This window comes from Trematomus bernacchii, unplaced genomic scaffold, assembly GCF_902827165.1.
Source record: "Trematomus bernacchii unplaced genomic scaffold, fTreBer1.1, whole genome shotgun sequence".
NCBI lineage: Eukaryota > Metazoa > Chordata > Actinopteri > Perciformes > Nototheniidae > Trematomus > Trematomus bernacchii.
In genome coordinates, this window is record NW_022987973.1 from 8,992,808 (window position 1) to 9,011,518 (window position 18,711).

General features: G+C 40.1%; 2 protein-coding genes across 5 annotated transcripts in view; one reads left to right on the plus strand and one right to left on the minus strand.

The window, feature by feature from the left end:
• Positions 1-1,999, plus strand: part of sbf2 (SET binding factor 2) — an 88,273-nt gene extending 86,274 nt beyond the window's left edge. For all 4 annotated transcript variants that reach the window (XM_034116449.1, XM_034116451.1, XM_034116452.1 and 1 more), the window contains one exon: positions 699-1,999. In XM_034116449.1, coding sequence (XP_033972340.1) covers positions 699-797 — 99 coding nt within the window. In that variant the 3' untranslated portion in view covers positions 798-1,999. The remainder of the gene's footprint in view (positions 1-698) is intronic.
• Positions 2,000-8,840: 6,841 nt separating this feature from the next.
• LOC117471784 (switch-associated protein 70-like) lies at positions 8,841-18,387 on the minus strand. Its single transcript, XM_034117004.1, has 12 exons — positions 18,208-18,387; positions 16,805-16,945; positions 14,736-14,909; positions 14,393-14,620; positions 13,641-13,787; positions 13,193-13,301; positions 12,912-13,093; positions 11,793-11,900; positions 11,010-11,176; positions 10,522-10,720; positions 10,010-10,106; positions 8,841-9,355 (listed from the first exon to the last, which is right to left on the minus strand). Exons 1-12 carry the CDS (start codon positions 18,301-18,303, stop codon positions 9,237-9,239), a joined length of 1,767 nt encoding a protein of 588 aa, XP_033972895.1. The 5' UTR covers positions 18,304-18,387; the 3' UTR covers positions 8,841-9,236.
• Positions 18,388-18,711: the final 324 nt, after the last annotated feature.

The following is an 18,711-nucleotide window of genomic DNA, read 5'->3' on the forward strand; positions in this document are numbered from 1 at the left end:
ATACATGTTCGGATCCACAAAACCATCCACAACACGGGTCCTTCAAAGTTTGTAAATGTAGGGTTTAGAAATTGAAGTTTTTTAGGTAATTAAAAGTGCCTAAATGTATCTTGTATGGCATACTACAGTATCACTTTTTTACAACATCATTTTTCAACTATGACATTGTTATGACTTACATCCTTATGGCATACTTTACTATAACTTCATGTGACTTATTTTTATAGACTACTATTCTATCTATACTTTTAATGACATGACTATGTTTTGCCATATATTTGTTCGCCCTTTAAAAACCTATACTAAGGCATACACTCTACTATAGTTGAACTTTTTATGGCTTTTTTAGGACACACCATAATATGACATTTTGATAACATTCAGTCCTTAGATTTGATGTTTAAAATGTTCCGGTATATCCTGACTAAAGTAAGGCACATTATGAGATGCAAAGAATTTCTGTTTTAGTTATCTTTGCCGCCATCTTGCTTGAAAAGTAGCCTTTTTAGTAGAAGAGTAACCGTCGCTTCCCTCTGCTTCACAAACTGTGGAAGAGAGGTCAAATATAATGCGGGTGACATTAGAGATGAACCTTTGTGTCAGAAAAAAGGCTGGATTTTAGCTGTTTTATTTTGTTACACATTAAAGTCTGTCCCTTCTGTTCTGCATCTAACCCTTGTTGTCTGATACCTGTTCAGCTGAAGACCAGCAAGCGCGTCTACAACTTCTGCGCCTCTGACGCTCCGAGCGCTCAGCTGTGGATGGACAAGATCCAGAACTGCATCTCTGACGCCTGAGCAGCAGCGACGACGTTCACATCAGGAACACAAGAGGTGGCAGAGAGCAGAGCCGTGACAACCGCTCCACTCAGCTCTTAGATGTTCGGGACAACGGTGAACTAAGTGCCTGGTAGTGGAGGATGAAAACTGCCTGTCACTTCTCAGCTGGTCGTCAAACACACTCGTCTGCTCCCTCCTCCGCGTCTCCAACAGGGACGAAGTGAAGATAAGCTCGTGTTTTAGGGGTCTGCACTACAAAGGACATGATATCCTACTTAAGCTGTAAATAGATCAAAGCAATATCACTGGCCATTCAAACTGTGGGTTCAATTTTAGACTTTAAAAAAATGTAGAAAATAGCCTATAAAGTGATTTCTATCGGATATTTTACTACCATGAAAAGGTTATTGCTGCTTCAAGAGACGTATGAACCGCCAAAAACTCAGAAATCTTAAATGCACAACATGAAAAAGCAATTTGTTTGCACTTAGCTCTTAAGTATGCACTCCTTATCAAATATAGATTTTTCTAACGGATGCAGACAGCGAGGCTAAAGGCATTACTTTACAATGTACATACGTTTCCTCAAGACAGATAAGATAAAAAGAATTTGCACAGTGAGTTCAAAAAGAGTTACCTGACATTTTTCTATTTAAATACGTGACGTTTTCTCTATTTTGTTGAATGTTTTATTGACTTTTGCATAACACGTGTCTCATGTCGTGTAAATTATTATTTTGTATTAAAAGTGTAACTGTGTTCGTGTGGTGGTTCCATGTCGTTCTGTAAATACGTGTGACATTTCATTTTATATACTGTATGATGTTCTGAACATAAGTATACTTTTCTAACCTTAATTCTAATGTGACCAACAAGTCTTTTTTAATGTGTCGTTACAAATACCTGAGTGGCCTGTTCCCTTTTTGTGATGAATCATTGTTCTGAAAATCTTTTTTTTGTTGTCCAGGCAGGCTGTGTGTCTTTTAAGGGCTTTTAAATAAGTAATTCAATATATCATTAAGGTCATTGTGGTTTTCAGAGACCCTTGTCTTGTTCGTTCTGTTTGTGCAACCAATTCTAAAGTTTTAGTCAAAAAGAAAAAGAAATCACACATGAAAATACTCAAAGATGTCAAAGGCTTTTTTTGTCACTGTATCTTTGTACCAGGTTTTGTGGTGATACTAATTTTTTGGAAATAAACAAAACATACTTGAAAAATACCTGTTGTTTGTGTTCTTGTTTAGATGAGCGAATATCAAAGGCTTTGTTTATGTTTAAAAGTACAAATCAGTTTGGAGTACAAGTCCTGCATTTAAGGTTCATTGAAGTAGCAGTACAGAAGATTTATAAATTATTTAAAATAAAGGAATTATTATTCTAAAGTACTTAATAAAAGTGATGATCATTTAAATATGTCATAATTACTGATGCACTAAATTAACCATACTGCTTTTGTTGCTTTGTGTGTTTTGGCCAATTCACAATAAATCAACTGAACCAGTTTCTTACATCACACCTTACACTTATGTTTTTCCTTTCAGGCATTTATTGATCTCCGATAATCAACATACCAAAGGAAAATCTAAAAGGAGACTCTTGGAAGTTGCTAGAGTTCTTTAATTAATCGCAGTAAAATAAAAGTCTATACTTCAAATCTAAGTTGTAGTTATGTAGTAATCTTGCTGTGGATAAAATGCATTATGTATAAAAAGAGTGCACATTTATTTTCAATCACTTTATTGGAATCAGTAAAAACTACAGCCCCCTGGAATTGTTGTCCGAAGAGGCCGACCTCTGCACAGAAAGCCTTTAACATGATAAGGATGCAGGTTCTGTGGAGGACGTACAAAGCAGTGGCGTAACTGGATTTAAAGCAGCTTGTTGAAGTGAACCCACCATTAACTTTATAAACTGTTATGTTGATCTATAATGATATGTCGTATTTTAAGACGGACCAGTGGGATTTATGTGACAAGTAGCAAACCCGCTCTGTGCGGTCACTGTTTTAGGGTGGGAGGGCTTCTGCTCTTTGGATAAGGATACATCAATTAGGATACAAAAATCACGCAAAAACTCCACAGCACTCTTTTTAAACAATAAAGTTCCTTTTTTGAAATGGTCACGTTGAGACAATGTTTATACTGTGCTGTTGATGCACTAGGGCCACAAAGTGCCAATATGATGTCCAACTTGCAATTGATTCAATATGTTGATCATTGACAAGTACCTGCAGAACTAATGACATAGTTATTTAGTTATTATTTGTACTCAGGCTAATATAGAGTATGATGCAGAGCACAAAGCACCGCTGTGCCTCACAGAGTTGATAACATGACTCGTATCCAAAACAATGGCTCATTGGATACAGGAGGTACCACTTTTTTTTGGCCTCCTATGAACACCTTGTCTTTATTACAGAATTGACTCAATGAAAGGTAATCAGACACGGCTGCTGCTCGTGTTTTGTTTTTGCTCACAGCCAACAGGGCCTGAAGAGGATGATGATGATGATGATGATGATGATGATGATTATAATGGGTGTCTCACTTGCCAGCAATGAATATGGGCCCGAGCACGAGCCCCTGCTCACTCTGTGGCGCCTGGTTGGCGCTCTGAACGGGACTCCTGTGGTCCAAAGAGGGTTTGTCTCTGAGAGGAAGCGGGGGGTCAGAAGAAGGGGGCTGTTTTTGGGAAAGCAGAGTTTGGTTGTTTGTCCCTAAGTACGATCTCCCAGCTTGCAGAGCAGGTGCACAGCTGCAGCAGGCCAACATCTGGGCAGATCCGTTGGCAGTCCTCTCCATTTTTAGCCTCTTGCTTTGGGCACGGAGATTAGGACCCCTGCCCACGAACAGAGGGAGCAGCGGAAGTTATCCAGCGGGATTGTGAGGAGTGGCATGATAGGAATCCTTTCCTCCGGAGCCAGAAATACTCAAGAGCCATTTTACACATTGAATCCACAAAGCTGTTTGTCCTCTCAGTGGATCTTTGCAGATTCATGCAAATTAGTAGTTTAAAACTTCAGGAGGGAAACATCTTGCTGTTACATAAGTATGGCGTGAGTTGGCTTCATGACTGCCTCTGACTTCTTCTCTGAAACTTAAGACACATTACTGATGAAAGCATTTATTTTCCCTGAGAGTAGCAGTGTTCTAAAATGCAGTGCTGTGTCTTTGGGATCTTGTGTAACTATGCTAGATGTTTCCTGAGTTCAGTGTGGTTAGAGAAGCGTGCTGCTCTCACATTAAAAGACAAATCAAAAGCAGTCTAAATTCAAAATGGCATATTGTTGGATTTTGGGTCCCGTATGCTTCGTGAACAGGCACAGCTGCAGTGCATCTTTTCTGAGAAGAATGCTTATTAGCCTTTCAAATGAGCCCCAAAATACTCTGGTGACAGATGATACTGATTTGTTTTATTGGCCCTCGAAATCCTGATTTCCATGAAGCCCTATGGTTGCTATGAATGTGGAATATGTCGCAGTTTCTATTTCCTGGGTGCCTCTGCAATGTGGGCAATGAAGGGGCTGATAACTGACTGCTCAGGAGCCTCGCAGCCTTGTGGCCCTTCAGAGGGCACCTGCTCCAAATGTTGATCTCACCATCTAGTCACTCATCATGAGTCCCACCCTAAAAACCAGGATGATGTCAGCTGCCTGCAGCACATGGGGGTCAGATTGGGAGATGATCAAACGCACGATTCAACTGAGCTCCAGATGATCTTATCCGGACACCGCCCACTCATCCATGAGCAGAAAAGGACAATTACACATTTGATTTATAACTTTAAGGGTGGGGTTTACTAAAGTTGATGTTTCCTTGACCCACTTTGAGGTGTTTGTCTGAAGCCCTGATGTTGTTCTCTTGCCAGGGTAAGTGATCCACGGTTTTTCTGTGCAGCGAAACTCAGAGTCCATTCAGCTGTGTGAAATGCTCGAGGCTGTGAAGTCACTGTGGGAAGTCATCTAACCCTGAAAAGAGGCATCTGCCAGGCATTTCTTCACCAGCAGACAATCCCCCCCAAAAAATGTTCCTGTTTCAAATCAATTTCGATGAGGATATTTTGGACAGGATTCAGATGAATTGGTCAGGGGCATTAGCGTGCTTTTGGGACACATGTGGCGAGGGTGAGACAGCGGGGGATATCCTTATTTTTGGAATGTCGGGGGGCTTGTGCAATTTAGCAACACAGATTAGAAACTCAATTCTGAGAATGGGAGGGAAAAAAAACGCCACATACTTTTTGAGAGTCTGAGATATAAATATCTCTTATAGAAGAAATGTGAGCAGCTAATCCATTTATCATACACCAGATTAACAACTCAAGACAAATAATGCATGGAAAATCCTGAAACCTATCAATCAATAGCCCTTCATTTAACATGTTTTAATCTTTGTGTCTCCTTATGTGAACTGTTACTAACAAAATGTCCTTAAAAGGAGAGGCTATGTGCAAAACGTCTTAATGGCAGTACAAAAAACCCACTTCTAGCAATAGTATTAGCTCAGAGATTCCTGCAATCCGTGTCTCTGTCTGATCTTATCAGTGACCCACCGGTAGAGAGAGATCTGCATGCTGCTGACTGTCAGATCAGCGAATGAATGCAGGCTCTTATCTCTTCTCCCGCTCTGACAACTCTGAACTCAACATGAACTGACTCTTTCCCTCCAACAAATTAAGATTGAGAGTTTTTACAACAGAAAGTAAAGAGGATCTTTGTGTGGGCTGGGTAGACACGAGACACACAAGTACCCACGGATAGATTCTGTAACTTAGTTTCTTTCATTACCGAAACATGAGGGTTGAAAGACAAAGGTGAGGTGTACCTGCAGAACAGAGATCCTTTGTTGCACAAAATGATTTGTTTTGACACAGACGCAGAAGAACGGAGCCTTTGCTGCTGCAAGTCGCGTGCATCAGGTGTGATTTATCTGTTTACATGATAACTGTAACACAAAGAGGCTGGTTACTGGGGAAGCACACATTTGGCTTTGTCCACCTGAAGTTTCTGATACCGTGACTCAATTTGCAAATATACAGAGAATAAACATCTGATACCAGTCCCTCGCCAAAGTAAGATACTCCATTTACCTTACTGTGTGACAATATTTGGAAAGGCAAGCTGTTGTTGTGGTACCAAAAACTGTGAATGAACAAATGTAACATATACGGGAAACACTGAGTTTTATAATGACAAAGAAAATGTTTATGTGGATCAGCCATATCCTGGCTGATACCCATCAGGCAAATCAGATAACAACGGAAATGCCTTTTGAAAAATAAAAATAAAATGAACTTTCAACTTTCCTGACTTATAAGATAAGGCTTGCAATATTAAAAATGTTTCTTATTGTTAGCAAATCCCAAGAAAAGGCCCAAACCAACAATAAGTTGACTCTACAAACAAGTGTCTCTATACAGGAAGTCCTTGGTGCCACAGATTTGAATAATTGGCTGAAAATAGTCCCCAACAAAACTGCTGAGAACAAGACCAATACTTTCTTTAATTCAAGAAAATAAGACACTCTCTTCAAAGAAGGTAAAAAGTCTCCGCACCCCCTTTTCTCAATTGTATTCAGAATTCTACTTTTTCAGATATTCTAAAATAAATAAATTAATGATTTCTATGATGTGTTAATGTGCTGTTGAATGCTCTTGTTATTATGTGTTTTGATTTGCTTTTATCCTTGCTGGTATTTGCGTGTTATTGCTCCGGGTCTAGTGGGGTCGGTGCCCACTTCCTTATAAAAACACATGTCTTTGTTCCTTGGTGGCACACAATAAAAGGTGCTTTATTTGTATTAGATACAAATGTTGTATAATCCTGCAAAAACCCAATATGAAAAAGAATAAAAAACTCAAACAAAGTCCAGCTGCTTTGCAAAAAGTGAAACAATGTGGGTTTTTTGGCGGGTTTTCTTCACAATGTACGTCCTGAGTAGGAATAAACTTGTTCAGAATAACACCAGACGAGGTGTTACGTGCCAGGCAGGCTACTTGTGTTGTTCTCCTTCCCTCCTGTTTTTCTCTCATTACATTACATTACCACTACCCCCACTACCTCCCTTCTCCCTGTCTTCTGCACAGCTAATCAGCAGCTGATCGGTATCTGCCTGTGCACCTGAGTCTGATGTGTTTAGCAACTCATTCTCTTTGTTTTGTCTGACCTTTGTGAAAGTGTGTGTGTTGAGAGGTGGAGGAGTTAGGTAAGTCTGGGGTACCCTGTACACAGGGGCGGACTGGGACTACAAATCAGCCCGGGACTCTCGACCGGCCCACTTCGGTACCGCCGGCCCACCTCGGTAAAATACTAACGGGGGGGGTGCTAGTGACTTATCCGAGCGGCCCACCTCGGTGCCGCAAGTATATACCGCGAGGAAATTGGCTACGGGGGGTGGTGCTAGTGACTTATCCGAGCGGCCCACCTCGGTGCCGCAAGTATATACCGCGAGGAAATTGTCTACGGGGGGGGGGGGGGGGGTGCTGGTGACTTATCCGAGCGGCCCACATCGTCCGACCGGCCCACTTCAGTACCGGCCCATCGGGATTCGTCCCGAACGTCCCGATGGCCAGTCCGCCCCTGCCTGTACATTTCTCATCACGTAGGTAACTAATGTTTAGACACACTAGGTTAGCGGATTGTTGCCACCCCTGTATTCTGTTTTGTCCAATTCTGAGTAGTTTAGTTAGTGAGGGTTTTGGTTTCAAAGGATAGATGTAGAGATAGGCCTGGTTTTGTTATGCTTGTTTCTTTTGTTTGGCACAATCTCCTTTGACTCCTCCTCCTCCTCACACACAGAGGGCGTACTCCGTTTGGAGAAATATCGAGGCTGCACATGAGTAGACTCCGCGGTCTTAAAATCCCCACAATGCTTTGCGCACGGACCAATTTCCCCAAATCTTTTTAAGACCGCGGAGTTTACTCATGTGCAGCCTCGATATTTCTCCAAACGGAGTACGCCGGCCTCGGTAGATTTCCAAGTATGCTGGAGATTGGAACAGTACTTCGGCGGCACTCGATGACATAGTATGCTTGAAATAGTGGCTCTGGAGCAGCTTTACTCGCGATTGAGAAACACCCAGAGTATTTCTGTTCAATTTATGTTCAGTTCTAGGTTTACAAGAAATAAACCTTTTGTCAACCTTTACGCTGACTCCCTCATTTTTATTGGTTGTTGTGTGTTATTGTCTCCAGGTCCCCTAGACCTTAGTGGGGACGTAACACAAATGGCTCCCCGCCAGGGAATCGAACCCCGGTCTTCTCCGTGACAAGCAGAGATACTGGGTGTTTCTCAATCGCGAGTACGCTTGCTTGGTAGCACATGTCTGCCGAGCATCTTGCTTCAGAAGCGAGTCAAGAATACTTCCTGGCATTCGGAAAACAAAGTGTGGAACACGCTAGCAAGTGTGCAGGTGTGCGTCATATGAGAGGCCCCGCCATACATCTTCCGCCACAGATTTGGGGAAATTGGTCCGTGCGCAAAGCATTGTGGGGATTTTAAGACCGCGAAGTCTACTCATGTGCAGACTCGATATTTCTCCAAACGGAGTACGCCGGGCTCGGTAGATTTCCAAGTATACTGGAGATTGGAACAGTACTTCGGCGGCACTCGATGACGTAGTATGCTTGAAATAGTGGCTCTGAAGCAGCTTTACTCGCGATTGAGAAACACCCACTGTCCACTATACTAAAGAGGAATAACACATCCACCTTATAACATCTGGACCAAATGACAGAAGCTACCTTCATCACTCACTGGTGAAGAAGACCCACTATGGCTCTTTAAAAACATCTTATAAGTATCCACCTTACACTTATTCAGGCACTTAAACAACAGAAGACTGTATGTCAGTATTTTGGGGTTTGTCTTACTGAGGATACCATTCATATGGTGACATCTGGTGGACACTCTTTGTCATGATCGAAATGTAGACGAGTCATGATGAAAGCAAGCTCTAGACAGCAGCAAGAAAGAACTTGCTGCATTTTGACACATTTAAGAGTCTTAACAGCTTCTCAAACTATGAAATACTGGGACCTCTGAAATGAAATTAGCCATACACTTTTGAAAAAAAAAAGGTGGTGTTTTATTATATGTTTTTCATACAAGTTTAAATGTGATAAAACAATACACATATTAATCTACTGCTGTACTCTATTACGTGTCAGTACAATGAATTAAAACACAGGAAGTCAGAAAGCACAAACTAAGAAACTGGATGTATTTCTTCATAAAATAATAACTAAATATTCACTTATTAGTTGTATTTTTCTGCTATTTCAATTCATGATCAGATTATTTTAGAGCACTGCTTCCTACAATTGCTTGATGAGATTTTTTGTTACAGAAGAAAGTAAGCCAAATCATATCAGTAAATCTGTTATCGCTGCAGATGGCTCAGTAAGTGTATGTTATTAAACATGATCAGACCTAGACTGTCCTCCTCAGTGAGGTGTGTTCACTGAGCTGGAGCGCCCTGGTTCTTCCTTTCCTGCCACGACTTCTTCCTCAGCTCCAGCTCAACATCAGTGAATGAAGCCGGACCCCAGTTAGTGATCCTCTGAGGACCTTTATGACCTAAAAAATCAGATCACAAATAAGGAGGGGAGGTGTTTTAAAAAGATGAACTTGCAGAAAAATTCCTCATGATGCTTTTCGTTGTGCTGGTTGTTGAAACTTTGCAAACCTTTCTTATCAAACTATTTTTAATCTGTAGGCACAAGGGACTGCTGTATTTTCTATGAATTTTAATCAAGTATTTCGTTTCTTTGAACTCATAGCAGGTTGAATATCAAAGATAAGCCTACATGCAGTGCAAACTAATATTTATTATGAAAGACATTCCAAAAAACGGAATATTAGCATATTTTCCTGATATTCAAAAATCCTTAATTACTTCCATACTTGAGTTCAACACATTAGTACAAAGGTTTTTTCTGATCATATTAAATAAAGTCACAAACAGTGGCAACCCAGTTTTGAGGGCAGCTCCACGGACTGAGCTACTGCCTGCTATTATTGTCACACATGAACAAAGCACAGCACACACAGTGAAATGCAGACTCTGGCTTTAACCCATCATAGTATTGGGAGCAGTGGGCACCTATTATCTTTCATAGGACCCTGGGAGGAGCACAGAAAGCCCCGTTTCCATGAACTTGATGCACAGAGCTAAATGCCGGTGAAATACACCTGTCTTATGTTGATTTATTTTACAACTGATGTTCGTACCTGGCTGGATGAGACGCACCAGACCCTCATGTTTGGCCACCTTGTCCTTCCAAGTCTTTGTCTTGTTAGCTGCTCGTTCAAGCTTCATCGACACCTCCTGTATTACATAAGGAGGAAGTTAGATAAAATAAATTAGAATCCATTCTGGTGTCATATTTCAGATCATTTCCCACATGTTGTTTGCTCATGTATTTCTATGGTCCTCATCTAATAAAGGCTGATAATCTTGAAAAATGTGTATCAATAATCTTCAAATAATACCTTAATAAAAACCTTAATTCTTATACTTGTAATCCTCATAACAGACTGACTTATTTTAACTGAACAACATTTATAAGAATCTTCAAGCCTCAATCAAATAAATAAAACAAATCTGATGTAAAATACAAACATACTAGTTGGCGAATGAAGACAGAAGTATATTGCATTCTGCTTAATGGAATTATTAATAAAGAATATATCTATTTTTGATGCCGAGGGTCAGTTTCTACCCTCCTCCTGTGGGAGCTGACCTGGTACTGCTCCAGCGCCCCGAGCCGCTCCCTCTCCAGCTTCTCCAGCTGCAGCATGGCCGCCTGCAGCTCTCTCTCTTTGACCCGCTGCTCGGCCACCAGCTCCTGCTTCTCCGCCTCTGTCTGCGACAGCGCCCTCTGCTGCTGCTGGTGGAACCGCTCCAGCTCGGCCCGCTTCGCTGCCTCCTCCTCCAGCAGACTGTGGGGGTGAACACAGCAATGATGCTTACATTTCATTAGGGTTGAATAGCATAGTTATAAACAAATTCAGCCCTATTCTTAAAAAAAGGGAAATGGGGAGCTTGAGCCATAAAAGGAACATTAGAAAAAATCCAAAACAGTTTGAAAGTTCATTACAGGCAGAGAACAGACAATCACATTCACTTCAAATCAGTTCTGCTTGCGTTCACTTTAGCAGGACAATAGTAGCATGTGCTGCTCACTGAGCATTTCTCACAGGCAGGAGGAACAATGCAAGTATCCGTCACCTGGCCTGCAGCTTGTGCATGGCCTCCTCGTCCTGCTTGGCCTGCTTCTCGTCCTCTAAGGCCTCCTCCAGGCGGCGGTACATGTCCTCCAGCTCGCGGACGCGCAGCAGGTACTGCTCCAGCTCACTGGACTTCTGAGCCACCTGCTCCTCCATCTGCTGACGCACCTAAGAGGCAACACACACATTCACACACAGTTTCTCAGATTCCAATGTAATGTGATGTATTTAAACTGCTTGTTTTGTCACATTATTTGTTACAAAATAGAGACAATCAAGAAATCTCATTGTTTGAGAGCTTAAAAAATTTCCTTTCCCGCCATTTTGGCAACGGATACAGCTCATATCAATAAAATCAATAGTGTCATTTTCAAATGTGATGCTCTACTGTGACTGTATTTTGCTATATTGTATGTGCTGTATTTTTATTTATTTACACTCACCAATTGTTTCTCCTATGACGCAATCCAAGCCAACAATTATGTTTTTTATTATAAAAGGCATTTGTCTGTTAAGTCTCTTGAGTAAGAAGATGATTCATACTGTGCATGTGAAACGCAGACCACTGACTCAACATCACGTGATGTATCAGCTTAACTTTTAGTTTTGTTTCCTTAAAGAACAGAACCACAGACGGGTGACTAGACAGTCTTAGTTTACCAGACTTTTCTCTGTTTAGTTGTAAGACCACGTGCCACCACACATGCAGTGACATCATTTGTCGGCCAACATGATCGGGATAAAGGGACATGTTTGTGGAGTCAGATTCAGACACCATGGTTACCATTTTCTCTCTCTCCAGGTCCAGTCTGTAACGATCCTGCAGGTCTAACTGCGTCTGCTTCCTCCTGTGCTCTTCTTCTGCTGCTCTGGCTGCAGCCTCTTCCATTTTCTGTCAAGCCAGAAAAAGAGGGAAGAGCTGTTACTTCTCTTTATTGGAGATATTTATAAAGGTTGGTTACATTAAAAAGTCATCTGTAGTTCAGTGTGCTCTTCTCTCTCTAAATAACATTGTATTTGGTAAATCCAAGGTGATTTCAGAAGAAGATCAATGTATTCAAAAACCTTATGTGACATGATCAGTAATTGGCTTTTCACAGAAAAAAGAGGGTTTGACATTTGAAGAGCCATCTGGCAGAAAAAACAGAAGTGAGAAGCCATCAATAAACTCCTGCAGCTCTGAAATAAGTTAATACGCCGGATGCGCACTCACTGCAGGTATTTGTGACGGACATATCATTTCATTTGCATAGCAGGTTTTACTTCCCCCTTCTTTCTCAGTAATCTGCGGCATGAATTCTGGGTTTTTTGGCTGTCGGCTGGGATTTATTTCAAACAACAATATGCTAAAATAAAGGGAAGTGGACTAAAAACTCCTAGAACTCAGTAGATTAACATCAAACAGTTTGAAAAATGTTAAGTCTAGTTTGTAGTCTTGTTGGATTGCACTGTTATATATTATATACAATATAATTTCATTTAAATTAATAGGGGAGCACAAAGATTTTCTGTGATTCTTTTCATTAAAAAGCAACAGAGAAAAATATGTTAAGTTATAAAAATGATGAAAGAGCTTTCCTTAGAAGATATAGAATTGTATACTAAAAAAAAAAAATTCAGTTTGAACTGATTTTCTATTTTCTTGGCCTACTTGTGTTTATTTTTGCACCTTTTCGCTATGATTTTGACCTTTTGTATGATGCACTCTGTTTGTTGCTGACGTGCTATATATAAATACACCTGAATTTATATCTAGAAAAAAGTTTTCCCTGGGGCCAACATGACTTGACACATTCTGGTTTTTAACATTAGAGCTGTGCCGATGGTAACTGGACACAACGAGGTGTGGCAACCTCCTTATCAGTCAGGGTACAGGTTTGAGGGGCTGAGCAGGGAGCAGTACCTTCCTCATTCCCTCCAGCTGTCTCTGTTTGTTCTCATTGGCCGCCTGCAGATGCTTCATCCTCTCCGCCAGGTCGTCCTCCTCCGTCTGCTGCCTCTGCCGGAGCTCCCTGCGCCTCAGCCGGGCCTCGCGGTGAGGGGACGGCAGCCCCAACCTCAGCAGCTGGAGGCACGTCTGGATAGCTACCACAAGAGGAAGATATGGGTGCACTGTTGAGTCAACGATGACATTTAGAGTCAATGATGAAGAAAATTAAGAGACAACGATGACAGGACTCTTACCTTGAAGCCATTCCTGCTTTTTCTTTTTGTCTGAGGCGCTGATCTCAAAGCTTTTATCAGTGCACTTGATAATGAACATGCATTTCTTCCCTTCTTTATCCGGGAGAGACTGCAGGACAGAGAAAACACCACTTCAGTCCCACCATACTAAATACACAAAACCATGTAGGAACAATTCAACAATGCTTAATCTATTTCTGATCTATCTCACTATCCGTCAGGAAATATCAGTTATAATGTCACTTCAAATATTTTAATCAATACAACCTCCATCAATCATCAATCCAATTTGATTTATATAGGCCAAAATGATATGAAATTACAAATAACACATTTGTCTTGAGTGGCGTTACAGTGTGTACAGTAAATGACACCCTTAGAACCTCTCCTACTTAACAGCATTACTTCCATATGATATGTTATTTACTATAAAAGGGTATCAACACACCTCCACACAGCAGGTTGGGTCCAGAATGATGTCTCCTTTCTTCTCCACAAGGTCTTCACAGACGTAGTATGACAGTGAGTTGGGTCCAAGGACAAACCACCGCTCGGTCCAGTTCTTCCTTTTGTGACCCTTTTTCATCATGTATCCCTTCCAAACACAGTTTAGCCGTTAACAGAGACACCTGATTCACGCTGACATAATCACTGTGACATATAAACAAAACAAGTAATGCCACCTTGATAATTCATAAAGCAAATAACTGATCATTGAGAAAACACATGGAATATATGTACAAGTATACAGTAGATGTATCATAGTTGTACACTGCAGAATTAGAGTTGAGTTATTTTTAATAAATACATTGAATATTTGTGCATTTAGGTTATGAATGTGTTTGATTGTGTTTACGTTATCATTAATACCACAAAGGATGTGAGGAGATGAGCTACTGTTATGCGGTGTTGCAATATATATAGTAAAGTTGTCATAACTGTACAACTTTACAGTTTTAAGGAACTTTAAGAAAAAAACCGAACAAGCTAAATCTTTATGGAAAACTACACTTGTGTTTCTGTTCAACCAAATAATACTTGACTGATTTTTATCTTTATTTCCAAAAAAAAGATATTCTTATATAGGAATACAGTAATTTATTTAAATATCTGGGTTTTTTTCTACTTTGTGAACAAAGCAGAACAAATGTAATTGTGTGTGGGTTACAAATAATAAATTAGATGAATGTCCTGTCTAACCTGCTTGAGCACATCCAGTATGAGCTCCTGGAAGACCTCCCCGATGCCCATGGAGAGGGTCTGCCGGGTCATGCCCTTAGTGAAGTGACCCAGCCCCAGCAGCTCGATCAGCTCCCAGGCACTCAGGCGGTTATTCTTTGAGTGCAACTGCAGCTTGTAATCGCAAAACTTCTCCTCACTCCATCCACTCCCTATGGCCTCCATCAGCTTTCGAAGGAAGTACTCAATCTAAGGAGACAAAATAACTTGAACCATGTATGGAGAAGGGGGAGGTTAAAGTGTCTTTGCTTCATTATTAACTGGCAGGAAAGAAATCCCACAGAAAACAAGGATTCTCCCTCACCTCCTCAGTAATCATGACCAGTGGGTATTTGTCTTCTGACAGAAAGTTGGAAATGCACCAGACTTTGAAAGCATCGTCATCTGAGATGAGTAGGTGTTTAGTGGAGATATTTTTCTTGTAACACAGTGTCCAGCACATCTTGTTGAATTCAAGTACATCAAATTCCTCCTGCACCTGAGAATGAAAACACACCATTCAGTCAGTCAGACGGGGCGGCAGCACCAGTGAAGGCAGCGTGTTTACAAATGCTAAGCAGGAGACTGGTGTTAGTCTCCTTTCAGAACCTCCATTCTGCAGGATGGGAGGTACAAACCTGATGTCATTAAATGCCTCATTTTGATTCAAGTCAGAGCCCTCAAGAAAAAGGCAAGAAAACAGCTTCCAAGTACAAAGAGTGAAACTCAAGCAGTTACTGGCTGACATGAGACTTTATCAGATGTGTTATTGCAGAGTTCGCATAGCTACAGGGAGAACAAATCGACCCCCCCTTTTGCAAAGAGTGTATAAGGATGTAGCCCATTGTATGTACTCGTTTTTTGTACTGCCAAAGAATAAATAATAGAAAAAGCACATTCTTCCTGTTGGCACAGCAGAGAAGTGGTTTTTACCATTTCCTCTACCACAGAGCAAAACAGGTCATGATTAGTCATACTAATCTGTGTCATGCACTCTTCAACAGAGAATAAGAGTGTTTTATTTTAACCTACTGTTACTATTTATGTAACTGTCTGATTCTTTCTTTAAATTGTTTTTATTTAAGTTAAAAAGCTTTCCATGGCAAAGTTCAACAGTGTAAATGAGAGTTTTGGTACCACTAGGGCTACATCATCCCTTTTGGACTCAAATTTGATTATGTTTATATACAGTTTATACATATACATATATATATATATATATATATATATATATATATATATATATATATATATATATATACATATATATACATAACAATGTAACAATAACAATATATTGTTAAAAAAATATCTGTCCTGTTTATGGAATCTAACTATCCAAAACTGTTGCAAAACTGCACAGTTTACCAGTTGCTTCAAGTAAAGGCTGACGTACGTCTTAATGTAAGCTTAATGTATTTACTTGAGAAATAAGTGCTCCTTTTTCACGAAATTAACGAGATGAATTTAAAATCCGAAGAGAAGCTTTTATATATCAAAACAAACATACAATGCCCGTTTAATTGAGCTCTTGGTGTCTCACGGAGAGATACCGCAGGTCCTTTCTTCCAGCAGCAGTCAGGCTGTACAACCACCACGGCCCCTGGTAGACCCCCCCCCCCCACACACACACACACATAGACTGCAAAACCCCTGATCAAACTGTCTGTACATATACAACTTTGTGGAATATACCCTCCTGCAATTCCTGTTCATTTGTTTCTCTCAATGTATTTACAATTGGCACACAGTACCAGCTACCTCTTTAATGTTATATGGTGACTTTAAAACAAAACAAATATACTGCTTATTGTTTACCATTGTATGATATCTGCTATTAGTTATTTACTTATTGTGTTCTTTTATTTTTAATTATGTAAGTAAACTTAGTTATTTTATATTTTTTAATATGTAAGTCTATTCTCCTCACTTCTGATGTTGTAATAATGTAAATAGGCCCATTGCAGGACAAATAAAGGAATTTAAATTATGATTCTGATTAGGAACCTATGGATGAGCTAAGTGCAACTGAGGAACAATTGCCTATTTTCACTTGAGTCATTTAGGAAGGACATTTTCTCAGTTCATTGATATCAATCTTTCAGGAAATGGGGCAAATATGTTTGTGAATGCATTACGCTTCTATGGTGTTACATTTGTATTGTAAACGTGTTTAGATCGCTAGATTGTTGAGCACCTACACAAATAGACAGGAGAGGTGTAACAAAATAAATACAGTTTTGCTATCGTTACCAAAACTAAGATAAATTAATGGTACTAGCATAAAATATAAACGATCCCTGCCCTGGTTCTCATCATTGCAAATGATAGTTGATTGACTGGATTTTAGACTCTCCCTTTATTCTGCAACTGCTTCAACATTGTTGTCCCCACCTTGTCGAGGATAAACCTGTTGAGGTAAGGCATGTAGCCTTGGTTGGACAGCGGTCCTTTATCGTCATCTTTGAAATGCTCTGCAAGGGCCACAGGGTCATGAGGGATCTTCATCACTGTGCACAGGCTGTGGGACAGCACCTAAAGAAACACAATTTAAATGGGAATTAGACACTACCGTAAGACATGCAGGTAAGGGGAAATACATGTCGTCAAGAGACATAAATATGCAGTTATACATTCTTTCCAAATGAACATATGTTTGTAAGTCAAAGAGCTGATGATCAGTCTCACAGTTTTCAAGTTTTGCTATCATACTGTACATGCAAAAACCTTTGCTGACAGTTACAAGCATCGCTAGCCAAGCGTTACTGCTTCCCTTAAAATTGAACTTGTTTACACTTTACCCAGAAGTGACTCATGCCCTGTAGCTTCGTATCAACAAGGATCAAAACTAGATTCTAAAATCCTCTACTTTGAGTCTCCTCTGTTCTCTCCCAATCTGTGGCAGTAGATAGATAGTGGACAATTAGCTTTATACTGGTCATCACAATAATATGAAGACCAGGAAAAACATCTTAAGTAATAGGGAAATGTTTTTGTCAATCTGGACATTGACATCAATCCCAGAAGGCCAACTAAATGTGGCCCAGCTGTCTCTCTGTCTTTTAAATTCAGTCAAACAGCCTGTATATTTTTCAAAGGGGTTTATTATGTGAATTGTTCTTCAATCTTAAAAATCCCTGTATAAGGACATGTGAATAAGGTAGGATAAATAATCAAATCTGACAAGGCCAATATACTGGCATTTCTGCAGTATAGTGAAATACACAATGATTGTATAATTCACTTGTTTACTGTAGTTTACTTAAAAGTGGCAATGTTGCAATACAAGGGTGTCCACTTACAAAACAACCATGAAGGGTTCACAGCAGTTTGAAGTTTAGTATTATTGCATGTGTTGTACAGTACTATTACTACTGGCATATTAATGATGAAGCACTATTTAAATGTATATATGGCCAAGGGGAAGCTCAACTAGACAATAGGGTTAAACTTAGCATTGATGTTGTCTAAGTTCATCTTTAACTATAGACAATATCATAGCTTATCATAATTTAGCTTGTTATTTAAAAGTCTGCTAAACAGCTCAATGCATTGATAGGTTACAAAGTTCAATATGTTCCCCTGAAAGAGCTAATTAGCATAACATACATACACTGTTTGCTAAGTAAAGTTCCTTTAAAAATCGCTAAAAAGTGTAGGATAGGCCTACTTATGGTATGATGTGAAGGTCTTATGTATCTTACTTACGGTCTATTTCTGCTTAAAGAAACGTTACACAGTTCACAGATAGTTTGGGTTTCTATTCACCAAAAGTAAAAAACAGAACTGAAACGCACCTTCAACTGAGACTTGGACACTTTTCCACGTTGATCCACGTCCAGGGCCGTGAAGGCGTGCCATATGGATTTTAAAATCTCGTCTCGAAGCCACATGTCGTCCCTCAGCAGCAGCAGCAGCAGTCTGTGTGTGTGTCGGTAGTTTCTCCGTCCTCTCGAACAAGTGCAGTGGTGATGGCGCAGCAGCAGAGTGAGGCGATAGCGCCACATAACGTTTAATTTATTATCATCACTCACTCGCTGCGAAAATAACGGACCATTTAGGGCAGTTTTGCATGTTGACTGCCATGAGCGGTGGAAAGTACATTGTATCTTCAATCGAGTATTTCCATGTTATGGTTCTTTTTAACTACACTACATTTCAGAGGGAAATGTTGTACCTTTTACTTCACTAAATGCATTTCAAATCTTTTCTTACGCTGAAATGGGCCATTCCCCATAATGAATGATTTCACATCTGTTAATTTAATTATATTTCAATGGTAATAATGTTCTTTCACTTGA

Bases quoted from the DNA above. Each gene is read 5' to 3' on its own strand.
- LOC117471784 (XM_034117004.1), bottom strand. From the start codon at position 18,303: ATGTGGCTTCGAGACGAGATTTTAAAATCCATATGGCACGCCTTCACG. The intron at 13,302-13,640 runs GTGTGTTGATAC...TCTGTCCTGCAG, and splicing joins ACCCAACCTGCTGTGTGGAG to TCTCTCCCGGATAAAGAAGG. The intron at 9,356-10,009 runs GTACGAACATCA...CTGATTTTTTAG, and splicing joins GGTGCGTCTCATCCAGCCAG to GTCATAAAGGTCCTCAGAGG.